Source organism: Xyrauchen texanus, chromosome 3 (assembly GCF_025860055.1).
Source record: "Xyrauchen texanus isolate HMW12.3.18 chromosome 3, RBS_HiC_50CHRs, whole genome shotgun sequence".
Lineage (NCBI taxonomy): Eukaryota > Metazoa > Chordata > Actinopteri > Cypriniformes > Catostomidae > Xyrauchen > Xyrauchen texanus.
This window is the reverse complement of record NC_068278.1, coordinates 18,108,230-18,123,243: the sequence shown is the minus strand read 5'-3', so window position 1 is coordinate 18,123,243 and position 15,014 is coordinate 18,108,230. Positions and strand designations below refer to the sequence as shown.

Below are 15,014 nucleotides of genomic sequence, written 5' to 3'. Positions count from 1 at the left end.
TCCCACTGGGTAGTGGACGCCGTTTCATTGGCCTATCACACCCAGGCCGTGCCCCTGGGGGACCTCCCTGGCAGACATATGTAGAGCAGTGGGTTGGGCAACACCCAATATCTTTGCGAGATTTTACGGTCTCAGGGTTGAGTCAGTATCATCCAGTGTTTTCTCAGGTCCGAGCCAGTAGAACTCGGTAACACGCTGATGGACTGGACAGTGGATCGCTTGCACCTAGCGCCCTTTCCCTCAGTTGAGGTCAAATTGTGCGCTTTGTCTCCCAGGAGATTCCGTACATTTAGATCCCTGGACGATTCCTCCCTAGCCCAGTGGGTCCACAATTTAGCAGAGGAATTCGCTGACCCAATCCACTGCAGGTACTCAATCTGCCCTGTACAGGATGGACCCGCGTCTCCCTTGGGCAGTTCCAGCTGCCCCCCGGTCACCGTGCTGTAGCAACTCCCCCCTCCCTGAGGCTGGATCTACCACCACGCCATGTTTCCATATGTGACCTGAATGGTCACGTGATGTATTTGCCACTTACCTCCCCCTATCTGGGCAGATGTGGTCTCCGCAGGGTCTTTTCCCCCTGAAAGAATAGGAAACTGGGTAAGACCCCCTTCCCACGATGCGTGTAAGGGCCCCAGCTGCTTTGGCTCTATGCGATAAACATAGAGAGAAAACAGGCCCAGCTAGGCTTGGCCCGTTCCCAGATTGGCAAGAGTCACCTTGTTCTCCTACTTAGGGCAACCAAAAGGATACCGACGACTTTTTATGGGGCATTGGGGAAGGGTACATGCAGTCTGACACAACTGGTCACCTTTGCACGTAAAAAACCTGCCCGCTCGTGTCAGCGGTACACGTACACGGCTCAGTGCATGGCGTTATTTGAAATCTTCTTTGACACAACGTCGAGAGAGCGACAGACGGGGAACGTCTAGGTTACGCATGTAACCTCTGTTCTCTGATGGAGGGAACGAGACGTTGTGTCCTCCCGGCCACGTCGCTGAGCCGAGCCACTGTAGTGGCCGGACCATTTCCGGCTCCTCAGAAAAATCCTGAATGATCTCGACGTATTTGCCCGCTTTTATGCCATATGTCCGGGGGCGGGGTATGCAAATACTGTCTGCCTAATTCCCATTGGCCTTTTTTCATAGATCAGAGGCATATTCGGCACTCAAGAGAGACCCCTAGTGTCGCTTCTTCGACACAACGTCTTGTTCCCTCCATCAGGGAACGGAGGTTACATACATAACCTAGACGTTTTTTGTCATTTTGTGATTATTCAGAGCTCATCTTATACTTAATATGTTGGGTTTTTTTTGTCACCATTATTGTGATTTGTATGTCATATAATTCAAATAATGACATCCATGTGTGCTGCGTGGAAAGATCGTGCTTAAAGAAATGCACTTTAAATGATACAAAATATGGGCTCAAGTCACTCCACTCTTGATTTAACTTCACTGGCTACCTGTAGCTGCCTTCATCAAATTCAAAACTTTGACTCTGGCATTCAGTACAGCCAATGGAAGCATTTAAATTCACAGGTCTATGATCCAACTCACTCTCTGCATTCTATGAATGAGTGGCGCCTAGTGGTCCCATCACAAAGATGCTCAAAGTCATAATTTCATAATCATTCACTTTCTCTGTTCCTCTGTGGCGGAATGAGCTTCCAACCTTCACATGATCTGCTGATTCCATCTCAACATTCATGAACCAGCTGAAAACACATCTGTTCCGCGAGCACTTAACCAATCCGCACTAATTGCCCTTCTCTTTTAAAACACATTTTATTTTATTGATAATTAATAATATATAAATATATAAACTCAGCAAAAAAAAGAAATGTCCCTTTTTCAGGACACTGTATTTTAACAGATAATTTTGTAAAAATCCAAATAACTTACAGATCTTTATTGTAGAGTTTAAACAATGTTTTCCATGCTTGTTCATGGACATGCACATGCACCTGTGGAACGGTCGTTAAGACACTAACAGCTTACAGATGGTAGGCAAATAAGGTCACTGTTATAAAAGCTTAGGACACTAAAAAGACCTTTCTACTGACTCTGAAAAACACCAAAAGAAAGATGCCAGTGGTCCCTGCTCATCTGCATGAACGTGCCTTAGGCATGCTGCATTGAGGCATGAGGACTGCAGTTGTGGCCAGGGCAATAAATTGCAATGTCCGTACAGTGAGACACCTAAGACAGCGCTACAGGAAGACAGGAAGGACAGCTGATCATCCTCACAGTGGCAGACCACGTGTAACAACACCTGCACAGGATTGGTACATCCGAATATCACACCTTCGGGACAGGTACATGATGGCAACAACAACTGCCCAAGTTACAACAGGAATGCACAATCCCTCCATCAGTGCTCAGACTGTCCGCAAAAGGCTGAGAGAGGCTGGACTGAGGGCTTGTGGGCCTGTTGTAAGGCAGGTCCTTACCAGACATCACCAGCAACAATGTTGCCTATGTGCACAAACCCACCTTCACTGGACCAGACAGGACTGGCAAAAAGTGCTCTTCACTGAAGAGTCACGGTTAGGTCTCACTAGGGGTGAAGGTCGGACTTGCATTTATCGTAGAAGGAATGAGCATTACACCGAGGCCTGCACTCTGGATCGATTTGGAGATGGATGGTCCGTCATGGTCTGGGGCGGTGTGCCAAGAATCATCGGACTGAGCTTGTTGTCATTACAGGCATTCTCATCACTGTGCGTTACAGGGAATACATCCTCCTCCCTCGTGTGGTACCCTTTCTGCAGGCTCATCCTGACATGATCCTCCAGCATGACAATGCCACCAGCCATTCTGCTCGTTCTGTGAGTGATTTCCTGTAAGACAGGACAATGTACTGCCATGGCCAGCGAAGAGCTCGGATCTCAATCCCATTGAGCATGTCTGGTACCTGTTGGATCGGAGAGTGAGGGCTAGGGCCATTCCTCCAGAAATGTCCGGGAACTTGCAAGTGCCTTTGTGGAAGAGTGGAGTAACATCTCACAGCAAGAACGGGCAAATCTGGTGCAGTCCATGAGGAGGAGATGCACTGAAGCACTTAATGCAGCTGTTGGCCACACCAGATATTGACTGTTACGTTTGATTTTGACCCCTCCTTTGTTCAGTGACACATTATTCCATTTCTGTTTGTCACATGCCTGTGAAACTTGTTCAGTTTATGTCTTAGTTGTTGAAACTTTATGTTCATACAAATATTTACACATGTTAAGTTTTCTGAAAATAAAAGCAGTTGAACATGAGGACATTTCTTTTTTGCTGAGTTTATCTAAGTATATATATATATATTTATATATTCACAGGGTTGTGGAGTAACGGAATACATGTAACATATTTAAAATACAAAATATAAGTAACTGTGGTCCACTACAGTTACAATTTGAAGAGATTACTATGAATTTTATTGTCATTTGTAAAGTGCATTTGAAGAGCGGTGAAAAACTTTCTTATGATGTGTTACATTCATACGAGCAGACAGAGAAGTAAGTTTGAAGCAGAATAAACAGAAATAAACCTTGTGTAAATCGTCAGCTTTATGATAAGATAAAATGTTATTTCTAGCCATTTTACATGCACATGTTACCAGACACGATCATATTTTTTTTTATTCATAAAATTCACGTTAGCTCATAATTTCTTTTTTTTCTAGTAAGATCTTTGATATTAGGGCAAAAATCATATTCTTGATCATAATTTTTGTATTGTGTTCCAATAAAAATATCTAAAAATCCTAAAAACAAGATACATTTGATTGATCTTGTTTTAGAAACAACACTGCATAAGATATTTGGGTTTTTCAGAGATTGTATTTTTAAAATTTGTATTTTGTCTTACTGTACTGGCAGAGTTTTTATAGTCAAAACAAGTGAAAAAATCTACCAGTGCTGAAGAGGTAATCCAAAGTATTTAGAATACGTTACTGACCTTGAGTAATCTATCAGAATACATGACAAATTACATTTTACAGCATGTATTCTTTAATCTGTAATGGAATACATTAACAACTTGTTGACATGGCAATAAATTATTATTATTATTCAAAAGTAACCCTCCCAACCCTGTGTGTGTGTATATATATATATATATATGTTGTTGAACTTTGTATGAAAATTGCTTGCTATGTTACTCATTTTTATGTCGCTTTGGATAAAAGCAAATGCTAAATCACTAAATGTAAACATAGTTTCTTCACTGGGCCCCCACAAAAATGTTTTGGTCTCAGGCAGCCCTGCTCATAAGTATCATGTTTTTTTTACGTGCAGCAGCAGTGTCGCCCATATTGCCCAACGGCCCACTGGGAAAGGTTCCGGTGCTCCCGATGGCCAGTCTGCCCCTGCAAAATGCTGTTGAGTTATAAATCAATACAAAACCTACCTAAACTTTCAACTTGAACCTAACCTATAGTGTCATAAAAAGCAAATGTGACATGAAGAACGCAATTGCAGAAGCAATCTCATTATTTATTGGTGCTTTAATGACAATTATGGGTCATGTGTCAACTTGCATGTTCTTCAGGAGCGGGCCCTGGTCAGTCACATCACAAGTGCAACATTTTATCAGTTGACCTACCATACCATTTGATCGCACTCAAACAAGCTTGTAAATATTGTTAGTTATGTAATGAAAATGTTAGAAGTTATCACCTTAGAATTGCCATAATTGACACTGAAATGGTGTGCAAATCAAATTAAAATAAGGTTATATTAAATACAATTCACAGATTACAAATCTACATTTATCTCTTTAGATAGTGATGTTGTGCTGAGCAATTTCACATTCTTATTTATTTATTTTTATCCCCTTTTTCTTCCAATTTGGAATGCTCGATTCCCATTACTTAGTAGGTCCTCGTGGTGGCATGGTTACTCACCTCAATCCGGGTGGCAGAGGACAAGTCTCATTTGCCTGTGCTTCTGATTCAATTCACATATTTTATCACAAGGCTCACTGTATATGACACCGCAAATACACACAGCATGTAGAGGCTCATGCTACTCTCTGCGATCCACGCACAGCATACCACATGCCCCATTGAAAGCGTAATCCCCTAATCACGACCACAAGGAGGTTACCCCATGTGACTCTACCGTCTATAGCAACCGGGCAAATTTGGCGGCTTAGGAGACATGGCTGGAGTCACTCAACACACCCTGGATCTGAACTCGTGCTCAAGGGGTGGTAGTCAGAATAAATACTCGCTGAGCTACACAGGACCCCAATTTCGCCTAATTTTAAAAATAATTATCTTTATAATGCCATTTTCAGTGCTGTTCTTTGCTATATTTCTGTCATTCAGAAGTGTAAATCTGGTGTGCTACAGCAAGTCATCAGAGGACCCCCCACATAGGGTGTCTCATATGCCAGTGATGTCCGAGTACGTGTATCAGAACTAACCTGTTAGTACTTTATGCAAGAGCCAATCCCTGAGAGCCGTATTGTTGATGATGTCCCATAGCCATTGAAAGTGGGTGAGGATGTAGTGGACAGTATTAGGACTAGGTTTCAAAAGCCGATAGACTCTTGTCCAGAACACAGCTAAAAGAAAAGAGGGGAAGAGATGAGAATATGTGTTTGTGAGTGACAAGAAAATGTGCATGTGTTCTGCATTGTGAAAGATATTGAGCAATAGTAAAATTTAAGCTCAATACATTGGATATTTGTATGAGATTGCATGGAGTTCTACTGAAAACTTGTGTAGATATATTGAATTGGCACTGATTAAAGAAATCTAGTTGTACTGTGAAATGCACTTCAACAAAATATATAATAATTAAAAAAAAATAACACCCAGCAATTTTTTTAAGATTTTAAATAACTCTGCTAAGCAAACTTCACTGAAAACAGAGCTCAAGTTCAGACACTTTATTGTGCCAGGTCATTCATGCCAAACAGTTGATAGAGACAGGAAGCAAAACAGAAAAAATATGAGAGGGGGGTACTGACTGACAAAGAGAGTTGGGTTGTGGAGAAGTAAAAATAGGTCCTTCGTCTGGCACTATTGAGATCTCTGCTTCCAAAAAGTACATTTATACACTACACTGCATTTATTTTGAAAAATTTAAAAAAAATTAAATAAAACAGGATACTATCTCTGTTTGCTGTTTACATCATTCGTGCATTTTAATGAGATTTATATACAGCCATTTGATGCCTAAAAACTTTGACTTTCATGGCCTATGAAATATGAAAATTAATGAGACGTTGTTATCCCATGTCTTTCATGCATGTAGGGGCTGTGACATCATGGGAAAACATTATGAGTTTTGATCATACACAGATCACCAATATACCAACCTGCTCTCATAGAATAATGTTACTATACCTACATTTTTGAAAAAGGATTTTTAAGAGACTCACTCAAGTTTCATGGTGAAATAAACACTAGAGGTGCTACAACAAAAATGACTTTTATTCACAAATCACAAACTTTAGCAATCTAAACAGTTTTACTGTATTGCTTGAGTTTCAAGGTGAAACATTTTAACATTTGCAATACATAACCTACTACATTTACAAACTTATTCGAGCATGATCTAGTTTCACTGTAACTAAACTGACAGAGCGTTGCACTTGTTTTGCAACATGATGGACTGGAGTACAAGTCCCGAAAAACCTGTGTTGACACTTTAACCAAAAGTGTCATAAAAGCACCACAAATTACACAATTGCTTCAGCAATTGCATTTTTTTTTCTTTCTCACATTTGCTTTTATGAAACTATCAATTAGGTTTAGGTTTAAGGTTTAGGGTAGGGAGATTGTAAAGGGTTTTGTAAATTTAAAACTCCCAAAATCTGTTAAAGGGAATATTTCACTCGCTTTTAGCACCACACAGTGAACATTTCACCTCAGAACTGCCAAAATACATGTACTGAACCACATAATGTCATTTTGCAGACATACTAAATAAGATCAAATAATAAAGATACATACGTATAGTACAATTTTCTCCATAGTATCCGGTTCTGGTGCAGTCACATTCATATCTGTCCAGGCCATATCGAACACACACACCCCAGTTTTGACAAGGGTAAAAGCAACAAGGATTCACTATAGAAAACAAGCCACAGTACAGTTAAAGCTGTAGAAAAAGGATCCATTATTGTTATGACTAGCATTCCATAATTTGTACTACAGCACTGCAGACTTCATTTAGATAGGAGAAGCTACAGCTGCACAATTACGCAAACGGTATGAATGAGAAACATGCCAAGCCAGTGCCATTACATCATGTGTTTTTTGTATGGATCTCTGAGGATTACCGCTAGAAGGAAGTTTAAGCAAAGAGATTTTTTTGTTTGCAATATTATGAGAGTAATTTTTCTTTTCATATTTTTTCCCACACTAACGGAATGGGCACCACTGCAAGATAAATTCACAGAAGTCATATGGTTTGGAACAACATGAGGGTAACTAAATAACCTAATTTTCATTTTAGGTTGAACTATGCCTTTTAATAGTTATGAGCCATCAATGATAAGGCCCATTCATAAATACAACATGCATATCTTTGCTCATGACTGTCAGTGGCATTACCCCTACTTCACTTGACAACAGCATGACAGATACAACCCAAAAATAGAAGAACTTTTAAATGAAATTACGTTAATGTGCGCAAATCGTTTAACAGATTACCAAACTCTCCCACAATATTTTCCACCATTCCATAATGAAACAAAGACATTTTTCTATCTCACGCACATGCAAAGGATGAGTGGAGATGCCTCTGCCTGACATAATTTAGGCAGTTCTATATTTATTAACTTAAGGTGGAGAGAATACAATTAATTCATTAAACAAATGCAAATATGTAAACAAAGAGTGAGAATGAAGACAAAGGTAACATACATGACTCCCTAGCCAAGATCAGACTTGTTTGTTGCTGCTACATACCTCTATGAGGATGAGAAATAAAGGAGACCTGCTGAAATTCTGTTTGATAAATTGTTTGACAATGCTTGAAGTTGTAAAGATATTGAATTACAGCCTACATCATGATACTCAAATAGTTTACAGAAATAGCAGGCAACTTTTATTGAAATGCAGTTGTAGCAACAGTGAACTTTCCAGAACATGTACACGTATGGTACCAACATTAAATCTGACCTTTGGTTAAAAAAATTTGCAAAATGTAGCCATTTCTAAATATTCTGAAACATAAATCATGGAAAAGGCTAGAAGCTACAATACAAAACTTTAATTCAGGAAACATGAATATAACACCAATTCAGTTTATCTGACCAGTTTATCTAACCACATACACTTTCATATTTATAAATAATTAATAATCTTTTTTACTTATGTAGCCTATTTTCAAGTTAACAGGGTTACATACCAATGTTTGATGATTTGGGGCTTTCTTCACCCAGACATAAGGAGATACTCAGTAGCACAAACAATGTCCACTTGAGTAAAAAGCTAAGCACTAAACAAAGCACAAAGGATTTGTCACAATCGTTGATATACATCATATAAAACTGGACCGTTATTTTATAGGATGGTTAAAAATGTCCATTGCTCACCTTTCATTGCAGTTTGACATGAAACACAAAACGCTCATAAAAAAATAACCAACAACACGATGATTCACGATAATCAATAGCGCAAATAATTCAGAAGTGGTGTTATGGAAGAATGAGGAAAATCCAAATAGTTAATGCCATGTCGTTATTTTTTTTAGAAATCACGACATTGTTGCGCACTGAAAGTAAGCTCGCCGACCGTCTGTCTCGCGCACGAGTTTCTACGAAGTATAAAGGAAAGAAGAAACGCGCTTGAATGGAATTTGAGTTTTTACTCGAGCGGAAATAACATGAAACTCCACGCCTTAAGTCAAGGCTTTTGTCAAGTACTCTTATTAATACTCTTATAAAAACAACATAGTAACAAAACAGTTAGGTTGAAATGTATCTCGCATTTAATGGTTAATATTTGGGAGATTAAAAAAGTAGTTCCTGTGGCGCCACCATGCGCATCTGCTGAAGAAAATAACAGATGCCATTGTACACGGTTTGCCTTGTGTTTTTACTTTTATTAGTGTGGTTAACAAAATAAACGCAGAAGCATTTTAACCTGCCCTAATATAATCTCTACTTATATCCTAAAAAGCGTTCAGGGTCTGGACAATACAGACTCCCGAAAACATCAAGATGAATCATTCAGCACATCACAATAACACAAAAACTAAAATGAAGTTCTGGAATAATCATGCATTGATATATACTTGAGAACTCGTTTAATTTAACTGCTCCATCCAAACAAAACTGGTCTTGTGGGAAAATAGTTGATATGTTATTTAATTTCAGGTTTACAAAACGTTGATAAAATTAATTATTTTAATTCACTTTGTTATTACTAAAGTTTATTCATTTTAAGATCATAATAAAAAATTATAATAACTTGTAATAGGGTAATTTTCATACCAAAGTCTCCTCAAGAAGATTAGCTTGTAATGTATTCCTCTTTTCTGCCAAATTAATAAATGTAAATGTAAATTTCATAATAAATTCTAAACAACTAACCAAAAATCAACAGGTCAACAGTTCTGGGCAGATTACTTGTGATTTGTAATCAGGCACTGATTACAAATTACATGACAAAAAAATGCAGTAACATAACCTCATAGATTACATGTTTGGTGTAATCTAATCCGATTACTTATGGATTACTTTTAACATATTTATATTATATTTTATGTCACATGCACATGCAGTAGGATAATAATTTTAACAAAAAAGTACAAAAAGGAAGCAAACTTATTCCAATTTTTAATCCAAGTACTTGATTTTTGTATTCTGATTACATAATACATGATGTAAACTGTTACTACCAGAACTAACTGTCCAATACATTAATGGGTGTGAACAGTCTTTTCAAGCCTTTGATAGCACTTATAGCATTTATAATAAAATAATAAGATGATTGGAAAAGTAGAGAAGCAGAAATAAATGCTCTTTAAACACATAGTGATAAAACCTAGTGGATGCATGCCTTTTATGTATAGTAAATGTTTTCTTAAAATTAATTGTTACAACCATATCATTACAGAGAAAATAAACGAGCAATCAAACATTACTGGACAACTTGTCCATGGAAAAACAAGAAGTATATATATCAACACAAATTTCAGAAGTTTTGGAAATGACACAATGAAATAATACATTGCTGTAACTAGGCAGTCATAGATATTAAATCATTCTTTACTGAGAATAGCTAACATTTTAATACTCATCCCATTACAGCAGCCACATTTTTTTAATTTATGTGCACATGAGGGCTCCACTGGAAGCTTTTAGTGCAGGATTATCACCTCTGATTTTGAGAACAATGGAGTGCCACTGTGTGTAATGCATTTGTGCAATTAAAAAAAGATATAATAATAAATAATTCCCCATGTTTGATTGCACAGATTCCTGAACCAAAAGTCCATTGTTTGGCCCTGATGTGTTTCCTTGATTACCAAGCTGGCTGCACGCCCTATGTGGGGCAGGACTTCAAGGAAATGGGACGAGTAAAGAGGTAAGCAGCATTCTTTTAGAATGTGAGAGCACATGACATGTTGCATATACTAGACTGAGAGTACAACTGCATAACATGCAGTCATATTGCAGCAAGCATACATTTTTATTCTTTGGGGTACTAGTAATAGTTCATTTTGTTTGCAAAAGTTTGTGTGTAAAATTAGAAATCTATAAGTGTGCATCTTTAATTTCACTTCTTCTCACACTTTTCTATTTGAAACTGACCGACACACAAATGCATTGAAAATTATCAAAAGAAATTTCCCCACTCCTGCTTAACAATTTGAATAGCTTGTTTGACAACAGATAACGGGACCATGCCTCAAATTAAAAAAAAGCTTTCCAACCCCCATCTAATCCCTCCTGGGATTTCCTGGGTCCCTCCCGTCTCTCACTTTAACGATCAATGTCTGCTCCGCCCCTCCACTGTCACACCCTTCTGTTCCTCCAGGGTATGTTTCTCATAAATTACCCTCTCATAAATTAGCCCAACACTGTTCTCCCTCACAATAGAAGAATACTCCTACACAACCATCAGCGGAAGGGATTTTGGTCTTTATTTGAGCCCTGATTCAATGTACTTATCCATCTATTGTTCCTGTACTTAAAATGCGAAAAATATATTGCCTTAAAAATCACTATGGAAACATTTAAATGGTATAAAATCCAATTCCTAAAAATCAATATATAAACACTGTTCAGAATGCTTCAGTTCTCCTAAAAACCATCAGGGGTGGTTTTTAATTGAGCATGTTTAATTTAATTTAACTGCAACTCAACACCCCAAAACAGAATGTTATCGTTGAATTCTAAATCTGCCTTTACAACTGTCATTCCTGAGCTGGTTCATAACTAAACATATTCAGAGCCATCTGTTTGTTGATCAACAGGAAACTACATGTAAACACCTTTCTGACATGATTTAGCTATAGAGCACAACTACTGGGAGGTTTGATTTCTCTCATTAATAATATTGAACACTTTTACATGAAGAGACTTGAAAGCTACTTTGTTTATTTGCTTTGTATTCAAATATTTTTTAATTACAGTGCATACATTATTTAAATAAAACTGACATTTGGGGGGACAATTTGGAACATTTGTAAATATGAATTCAAGTGAAAGCCCTGAAAAATGTTTAGCACATCTGAAAATGTAACCTGCGTTCTGCTGAGCCATTGAGTATGTAGCATGCAATAGAAAAAGTACATGTTCTGTAAGATTGTCCATGTTGATATAGTGCTCAACCACTTACAGGACAAAGGTAAACATTTCAATCTATTGGTATTCAGGGAGTTAATTTTGCTATTGTTTTTTATTTTATATTATTTTATGCTGATTAGTGTGGTTATGTCCAGGATGATAATAGTTCAAGTTAAAGAAATAACTATTCTACCAGATTGCAACCCTTTAACTTACTGCACCATTTAGACCTTCCACATATTTAATATTCAGGGACACCAAGTATTATACAATTTTGATCCATCTCTAATCTTTATATTTCCAATATTGTTGATTACTGATTGCACAGTAATACCCAGCTGGAACAATGGAAAATGTTTTTAGTAACAGCCAAAATGATTTCAAACATACGTAAAGTATATATATATATATATACGTTTTTTAAAAACACATATACATTTACACTGAGGCTGTTCATCCCAATATGCTGTCTAAAATTGCCTATAGATCCTAAGAAACTGCTTCAACAGAAATAGACAGCTCCTGCTGTCTTCTTCCATGTGTCTTATTGGTCAACTGCACAGAAAAAATAAAAAATAAGTCTGCTTACAGGGCTGTTAACATTAGCCTTCATTTCCATCTATGGAAGAATAATTTCTTTTGTTTATTCAATTTCAGTAGCTTGAACTGAAGCTTAAGTAGCTTTAGTTTATATCATGATCAAGAAATGTAAATACAATTAATAATGAAGTGCTTGATTATTCACATGAGTGGAATGAGATGACATTTGAAAACTGCTTGTGATGCACAAAAAAGCATTCGTTTGACAGACAAGTCATTACATGATACAATGGGGCTAAAGGCACACCTTAAGAAAAATGTGCTTTTTTCTGGTTGCAATGTATCAAGTTTGAAAAAATACATTTGCTTTATTGAAAATTGTTGGAGCAACATAATTTGTGTAAAAATAAATAATAATGAAAGGTTGTTTCTTTTCTTTTTTGTAAAAGGTGGCAAAGGAACATTTGACTCCACTCTTGGGGTTATAGGCCCCTAGGGGAATTATAGAGATATCGTCCAATAGGGACAATAGTTATAGGGCAAAATTTGTCAACTGATGAAAAATACTTTTGAGACAGCAAGATGCTTTTTTGAGTAACAAATTAAGATAATGATTATTCAAAGTAACCACTTCAGAAAAGGATTAACCATTTTCTTTTAATTTCAATCACATTTTGCATTTCATAACATCTCGAGTATTCTATAAACAAATGAATCTCCACTATCATTGAATCAGTCAATATGAGCCCACTTTGAACATTCTGCGTTAATTAAAGCGATTTTATCTTCATTTTACACTGAAAATAATTTTTTGGTGACGTAAAAATATCAGGAAAGATTATGAACTTTCTACACTGAATAAGCTAGTTTAAGTGTGAACTTGAAAATATGAAGTAAATACTACATTTGTTTTTAATTAAAACATCTTAAAGTAAATATTATTTATGATTATTTGCTAATTTTACAATGTGTCATCATGTACCAGTCCTAAAGTAGAAAACCTTGTCATAAGGTTTCAAGTAAATTTCAGTGGTATATAAAATAAGTAAATTTTACTTAACTTTTCCGAAGCTGTTGTTCCCAGCATGCACCGGGCTTAAATTTAAATTTAATTCAAGTTAAATTTACTCTCTAACTTCAATTAATATTATGTCAAGAAATAATATTTCACTTCATTTCGTACCATTAAAATATACTTCGCAAAACTGTGAGCATGTGAAATAAAAATGAAGCAAATCTTACTCATCATATTTCCAGTGTAGGTCAGAAAGTGATCATCAGGAAAATTATCAGCGGCATAACATATTTAGCATAAATATAAAATAATAATCTAAAAATAACAATAAAAAAACATATTGACAGTATTGTTGTTCATGTGTTTGTAGACTGTTACAAATGCAAACTATGAGGCTATGTGGTCTATTTTGTAGATGATGAAGTCTGCTATGTAACTAATCTACAATAATAAAATAAAATAAGTTGATATTTTGTGTTATTTGAGACATTTAATACCAGTTAAGCAATCAGCATTTTAGGTTTTAACTACTACAATTTGTACTCTCAATCTTATGCATTTACTAAAAACACAAAAAAATATCAAATCAAATTGTGAAAACATAAAAAATTTATTAATACATGTTTAAAAACGATTTGCACACACACACACACACACACACACACACACACACACACACACACACACACACACACACACACACACATGTTGTGTTTCCATGTTTTATGGGGACTTTCCATAGACATAATGGTTTTTATACTGTACAAACTTTATATTCTATCCCCTAAACCTAACCCTACCCCTAAACCTAACCCTCACAGAAAACTTTCTGCATTTTTACATTTTCAAAAAACATAATTTAGTATGATTTATAAGCTGTTTTTCCTCATGGGGACCGACAAAATGTCCCCACAAGGTCAAAAATTCTGGTTTTACTATCCTTATGGGGACATTTGGTCCCCACAAAGTGATAAATACAAGCTCACACACACACACACACACACACACACACACACACACACACACACACACACACACACACACACACACACGTTGTGTTTCCATGTTTTATGGGGACTTTCCATAGACATAATGGTTTTTATACTGTACAAACTTTATATTCTATCCCTAAACCTAACCCTACCCCTAAACCTAACCCTCACAGAAAACTTTCTGCATTTTTACATTTTCAAAAAACATAATTTAGTATGATTTATAAGCTGTTTTCCTCATGGGGACCGACAAAATGTCCCCACAAGGTCAAAAATTTCGGGTTTTACTATCCTTATGGGGACATTTGGTCCCCACAAAGTGATAAATACACGCTCACACACACACACACACACACACACACACACACACACACACACACACACACACACACACACACACACACACACACACACACACACACACACACAAAACCTGTACATTCTTAATGTCCTGGCAATGCCACAATAGTATACTGTGATAAAATGTCTGTCCTTCAATGATGGCCTTTAGATCCCTTGTGACTGACAGCTGAAATTTACACTCTGGCTGTCTCGGAGCATTTCAAGTCATTCTAAAAATTATATGGAATTTTTTCTGTTCTCTTATTGTGTGGCAATGGCACATGGCAATCATCAGGTCTTACAGTTAAGAGTTTGAGGGAATCGATACTTCTGGACCCGGTTTGATATAAGTGTGTCATAGCCTCCTTTCTCTGGACCTGT

General features: G+C 36.8%; 1 protein-coding gene across 1 annotated transcript in view; it reads right to left on the bottom strand.

The window, feature by feature from the left end:
* Window positions 1-8,916, bottom strand: part of ptgs1 (prostaglandin-endoperoxide synthase 1) — a 45,441-nt gene extending 36,525 nt beyond the window's left edge. Inside the window, exons 1-4 of the mRNA XM_052106888.1 lie at window positions 8,544-8,916; window positions 8,357-8,446; window positions 6,955-7,071; window positions 5,418-5,558 (exon numbers count right to left, since the gene is read on the bottom strand). Of these exons, the coding sequence (XP_051962848.1) occupies window positions 5,418-5,558; window positions 6,955-7,071; window positions 8,357-8,446; window positions 8,544-8,550 (355 nt within the window). The 5' untranslated portion in view covers window positions 8,551-8,916. The remainder of the gene's footprint in view (window positions 1-5,417; window positions 5,559-6,954; window positions 7,072-8,356; window positions 8,447-8,543) is intronic.
* Window positions 8,917-15,014: the final 6,098 nt, after the last annotated feature.